The sequence below is a fragment of the Strix uralensis genome, chromosome 4 (assembly GCF_047716275.1).
Source record: "Strix uralensis isolate ZFMK-TIS-50842 chromosome 4, bStrUra1, whole genome shotgun sequence".
NCBI lineage: Eukaryota > Metazoa > Chordata > Aves > Strigiformes > Strigidae > Strix > Strix uralensis.
Genome location: NC_133975.1, coordinates 13,339,310 through 13,345,309, shown reverse-complemented (window position 1 = coordinate 13,345,309; position 6,000 = coordinate 13,339,310). Strand labels below are relative to the sequence as shown.

General features: G+C 48.7%; 1 protein-coding gene across 1 annotated transcript in view; it reads left to right on the top strand.

The window, feature by feature from the left end:
* Positions 1–397: 397 nt before the first annotated feature.
* The window catches only part of SORCS2 (sortilin related VPS10 domain containing receptor 2), a 573,028-nt gene continuing 567,425 nt past the window's right edge, over positions 398–6,000 (top strand). The window contains exon 1 of the mRNA XM_074865689.1: positions 398–751. Within this exon, the coding sequence (XP_074721790.1) occupies positions 398–751 (354 nt within the window). The remainder of the gene's footprint in view (positions 752–6,000) is intronic.

Sequence of the window (6,000 nt, the reverse complement as noted above, 5' to 3'; positions counted from 1 at the left end):
CGCTCGCGAAAACCTGGAGCTCTCCCTGGAGCTCCGCCTGAAACTTCACACGCAGCGGGCTCTGCCGAGCGCGGCTCCTCCCCGGGCGAGAGCCCTGTCCCCGCCGCTGCTCCCCCGTGGCGCGGGCGAGTGTGACCGTGACCCCGCGTGTGTGTGTCCGTCCGTCCGTCCGCGCGTTGCCACCGCGCCCCCCCGCCCCCTCCGCCGCCGCCGCCGCCCGGCGTTTCGGCGCGGGCCAGCAGATGGCGGCGCCGCCCCGGCTGGGCGCGCAGCCCCGCGCACGCCGCTGCCGCGCGAGCCCCGCTCCGGTTACAACCCTCCCCCGCCCCCGCCCTCCGCGGCGGTGTCTCCCTCCCCGCCGCCTCCCCGCCTGTCACTACCACGCCGGAGAGCCACCATGGCGCGCGGCGGGCCACGCGTGTCCGCCGCTGCCGCTCCGCGCGGGGCCGCCCGCCTGCCGCCGCTGCTCCTGCTGCTGCTGCTGCTGCCGCCTCTGCTGGGCGCCGCCGCTGCCGCGCTGCGCTGCGCGGAGCCCTGCGGCCGCCCGCGCCCCGGAGCCCTGACCCGCGGGGCGCGCAGCCCGCCGGAGCTGCGGCGCGGCGGCGGGGCGGCGGCGGGGGGCAGCCGCTCCAGGAGAGCATCCCCGGCGGCGGGCCGGGAGCAGGTCTCCCTCGTCAGCACCTCCTTCGTGCTCAAGGGGGACGCGTCTCACAACCAGGCGATGGTGCACTGGACGGGCGAGAACAGCAGCGTGAGTGCGAGGGGCAGTGCGGGCGGGGTGTGTGGGGGGGTCCCCGCCCTTACCCCTGCCCTTGCCACTGCTTTGCTCCCCCCAACTTGCGGGGCGCAGCCTGCCGCTGCCGCCTGCGCTCCGCTGGGCTCGCTGCGGCCGGAGCGCGCTACTCCCGCCGCCCGCTGCCCGGCCGGGGGCGCGGGGGTCCCCGCGGGCTGCGCTCGGGGCGAGCAGCGACCCGACGGCCGCTGAGGTGCCGCCGGGAGGCGAAACGCCGCCGGGGTCGGGCCGGCCCCGCGCACCCTCCGCCACTTCCCCAGAAGTTTGGAAAGTTTGCGAGCGCGCATCTTGCAGAGGGGCCGGGTGCGCGATGCGCTCCGCGCTGCGAGGAGGAGGAGGAAGATGAAGAGGAGGAGAAGGAGGAAGAGGAGGAGGAGGGCTCGGCCCCGGAGCGGCGAGGCGGTGTCCGTGGGGGATCGGCGTGCCCCCGGGGCTGTGCGAGTGTCTCCGGGTAAAGGAGAGGCAGGGGGCGAGCCGCGGTGCGGGGATTATCCCCTCCAGCCCCGCATAAAGTCCCAGATGAAATTGTCGAGGCTTAATCGATTCGCCTCGATTCAGTCATCCCCGTGTAATCTCCCCCGCGCCGCGCTCTGGCTCAAGCGCCAGGGAAAGAAAAACCCCAAACGAAAATCAAATCAAACCCAGCCCCGGGGTTGAGGTGGATGGGAGCGGCGGAGCGGGGCGGTGGCCCCGCGGGGCATCGGCCCGGCGGGCGCGGAGCCTCCGCGCCGGCGCGGGCGGTGCGCGGGGAGGGCTGGGGCCGGGCGGGCTCCCTCCGCACGGAGCGGGGCTTCCCCCCGCTGGACCGGCTGCGCGCCGCGGGGCGGGGGGTCCCGCAAAGGTCCGGGAGCAGCAGCAGCAGCTCTCCGAGGGTTTTCACAGCCTCGTCGATGGATCAACATCGCGCGCTGGGGCCAGTGTTACTGCATCAGAGCATCGGTGTTCACAACTTTTCGCAGTTAAAGCAGCGTGCCTTGCCTTTATTAGTTAATTATCTATTTTAGACAGGAGCTGTCACGGTGAGCGCCCATAGTCTATTTGTAACTCATTTTCAATTTCAGCTAGGCGTCATTTCTTCATGTATCGACCCGTTAATGGTTGTGTATTTGCACGGGTGATTTCAGGGATTTGCTGCTCCTAATTTGTCCTTCACTGAAACATTATATCATAACAGTGGGCGTCATAGGTAAATATTACATAGCACCTTGCACTGTCTGTGTAACTTAATTGACAGGAAAATACCGTTATGAAGGCTCAAGATCAACTTTCTCCTGGAGGATTTTAGTGTTTCTGGAAAACTCTTGAGTGTTTTTACTACAGTTCGGCTAAGCTCTGACTCTGCTTGAACTTTGTGAATTTAGCATAAAGTTTACTTAAACTTGTCTCAGTTCAGAGAGCTTGAGTTGTACTTCTCATAAGTATGTGAATTATCATCCTTTCTCTAGGATCTCAAGTCCTGGTTTTTGCCTGTTTTGCTAGGGAGTCACCCAGGACGTGGAGCTGCTAAGGCTCCACCGGTGAGGATGCAGTGATTCCCTTGAGCACACTGAGCGCTTGTGTTAATGCTCTTGTATAATCAGGTGTCAGAGTTGGAGTCAGCATCATAAAGCTTGACACTTTCAAAGGCAGTTTTTGATTTGCTCAGGAAGGAAGCGTAAGATGCTGGCCATTTTCTGTGAAAAGAAAATGTTGCAAATCAGCATCAGCTATTCTGATTCTGTCCTTCCTCCATTTCTCTGCTGTTAGACTGCTGCCGTTTTTTTGCGGACGGTGTTTGCAGGCTGTTAGGACTACTTCCTTGAAGAATTCAGTATTGAAAAGTTGGCATAAGTTCATTTTTTCACATAAAAGGCAAGTAACAGCTTTCATGCAAAGCGCTCTGCACTCTAAAACGAATATAGTAGAACCTTGCTAATCCACATTTATGACTAGTGGTCTCTCCTCGCCTCTCTGCAAAGATTTAATAACAGATGCTGCAGTGAGGGTTTGTATTGCTAAAATGTTATTATTTTTTTTCACAGTGTGCCACAGTTCACTTACTAGAATACTACCAAGTAGCCTCTTCAAAAGCAAAGATAAATGGCAACTGTCAGAATAAATGAAAGTGTTTACAGTCTTTGCTGCAACTTAGTTCTTTTTTTTGTTTGCTTAGTTACTATCTACTAATTCAGTCTTGCAGGATGATACTCTCATCATGAACGCCTGCAGACGTTCTCTACAGTATTTATGCATTCAATAAAAAATACTTTTGCAGAGTTACTTTAAAAGTATGTTGCTTACTCTGCCTGCCATCAGGTGATTACCGTCAAGCAAGGCTGGGTTTAAAGGAGTGACCTGGTAATGAAAGACTCGTTGCTGCCCAAATGAGAGCAGCCAGTCTTTTGGCACTGGATGTTTTACAGTATGACTGTCAGCATTTTTTTTGCACCTTTTTTTCTTGTTAGCTTTGTTTTATTGCATGCTTCCAGCAGAAGAGCTGATTTTAACACAGGCTTCCAGAGAAAAATGATTTGTAAGGACTGTCTGTAGACCCTTTTTTTTTTTTTTTTTTTTTTTTTTTTTTTTTTTTTTTTTTTTTTTTTTTTATATATATATAAAAAAGAAGTGGAAGAAATACATTAAGCCCATTGGAAGAAGGATGGGCTTAAAGGGTTTGGAGAGAATTTTGCTGCCTGTATGTATGTCAGATTAAAAGAATTGAAAATAAGTATCTGATCCAAAACATATTTAAGGTAGTCTTGAATGTTTCTTTGTTTATATAGGTATGTATGTATGTATTTATTTATTTTACTCTGGGTTGAGTGTTTGGAGGTAGGAACGCTAAGATCTAGTGCTTTTCAAACCTGGCACCTTACCCTTTGTTCTTAAATCCATGGCAAATCTTGCCTTGCCTCAGAAGCACAGGCTTGACCCGTGAAGTGCTGTTCTGTCCCAGACACACTACAGTCAAGGGAAGGACTATCATTCCTAACACTGGGGTTTTGGATCCAGCCCTTCGAACCTCTGGAGGCACTAAGCAATCTTAAAGTGTCACCACCCACATTTGGCACCTCATTGGAGGTACTCAGCACTTTGTAAACCAAGGAGCTAAACTAGTTGCTTTACCCTTTACAGCTGCATGGCTGAAAATTTGACAGTGATGAGCTCCAGATGACCGTATATCCTCTTAAACACCTCACCTAGTAAAATAAATGAAGAAGAAGTATGCAGTGGGATTATTCCTTTGAGCTCTGTGATGGAGAGACAAATAACCGTAAAAGCTGAGGGGGCAGCTGCTTCTCTGAGGGATGTTCACCTGCATGAATAGTTCATTGAAGGTGCCACCATGGAATACTAGTGTGTGGATTAAGGGCAAATAAATAAATAAATTTGAAAGGGGCAGAGGTTAGGTTCATGTGCACATGGAGCTTTTAAAAATGTATTTACATCTTGTAAATCCTCCTGTGCTGCAATAATAGGAGTATGTCATTTTTTGGTTGCATGAGATGTCTTAAAAGAAACTAAGGAGGCTATAAATTAAATCCTTTCTCCTTCCCCTTCTTTTCTGTACTGTAGAAGTCTGACACGTACTTTATTATCATCTCATAATGCTGTTGGTTTTGTGAATTAGTAAGAAGGTGGATTTGAGAGCACAGCAGAGTATATGGTTGCATTGATGGTAAAGTGAGCTTGAATAACTGGGAAGATCATCTGTACAGTTCCTTGCCTTGTCAAGAGAGAGCTGTGCAGGGAGGTATGCAAATTGCTTCCTGTTTTGTGTCCTCATTACTTTTATTCTGTATTCTAATAATTAATTATTTATAAATTCCATAAACGATAGGCCTGTCTCTGACCTTTCTCGACAGTGGCATGTATCGTTAAAACCATCGGTAGAGATGCAAGTCTTGCAAAGCTAGTCCTTGTATCAAGAGTGTATCCAGTTAGTGAATTCCTACAATTAGTATTTTTGCTCTTTGTCCCCTATGCCCACGGAAATCTGTTGTGCACTATTACTTTCAAACAAAGGCTCATGCAAGTGGAACTAATTTCCTTTCCAGTCTTAAAATATCATAAACTGAAGACATGACAGGTGGGTGGTGCAGTGCACCATTTACTCTGGTAAGAGTTAGTGATCGACATTTGTGTAACTGATAAATAACATGGAGTTGTGCATTGGAGTATATATAGGCAGCATGCTCACGGAATAACCTCTTACTGTGTTAAGCTGAATATGTATGTTCCCAGATTTACTAAAAATACGCTACCCTTTCTTTGATTTGGGGAAAAATAGTCAATTGATGACAGCTTTTAAAAATCCTACTTTTCCTTAGAAGAGACCTTATAGTTGTCCCAGGGGCTTTTTTGTGCTAGACAAACAACTTTCTTTGCCAAACTACATTCTTTTTGACCCTTATGGAGAATTCCCATTGTTCATTAATACTATCTGATTTAAGAAAAAAATCAAGACCAAGCCAGAAATATGGGGAGAATGAGACTTGTATTCACAATTGATTTTGATTCATGGGCTACTCTTCATGCTGTGTGCAGACTGCTAAAGTGTTGTGAACAGGACTTTGGCCAACTAGTTCTAAGTCTGCAGTTTCATGGTGTCAGTATTTCCTTTTTTTGTTTGTTGTCAGAATATTAAGTCCATGCAGGCACTTATTTGTCCTTATTTGATGTCATGATCCCTCATAAACATGTTGCTCTTTGTTATGGAAAATAAACATAAATGCACACAATTTTTTCCACACATAATATTTAGCAGCACCTTATCAGAAAGGAAGGTTTATTGCACATGTACAGAAATTGCTATGCACAAAAATTTTAGCTGATTCAGACTTTTCTGTATCTGATATACAGATACTTTGTTTAATTTAAAAAATATTACTCTTTGCGATACAGTTTCATCATATATGATTTATACAGCCCAGTGATCACTAAATGTATTCTTCTGGCAGATATTTTATTTAATTGGTTTTCTGTTTTGTTCAGTTTGCAATAAATTTTGCTGAGGGGATCTATAAAAGGCATTGACTTCAATATTACTATAGCAGTATCTGTAAGAATAAATGTAATTATCTGTCCAAACTGGGCAAAAGTCCGTTTATGGTAAGGTTCTGGTGCTGTTTCTCCAGAGTAGCCAGACTACTTCTTATGAAATGAAAGGGAGCATGAGGTCAAAAATCCTGACGGCTCAGACCTTTGATAAATGGCAGATATATTGC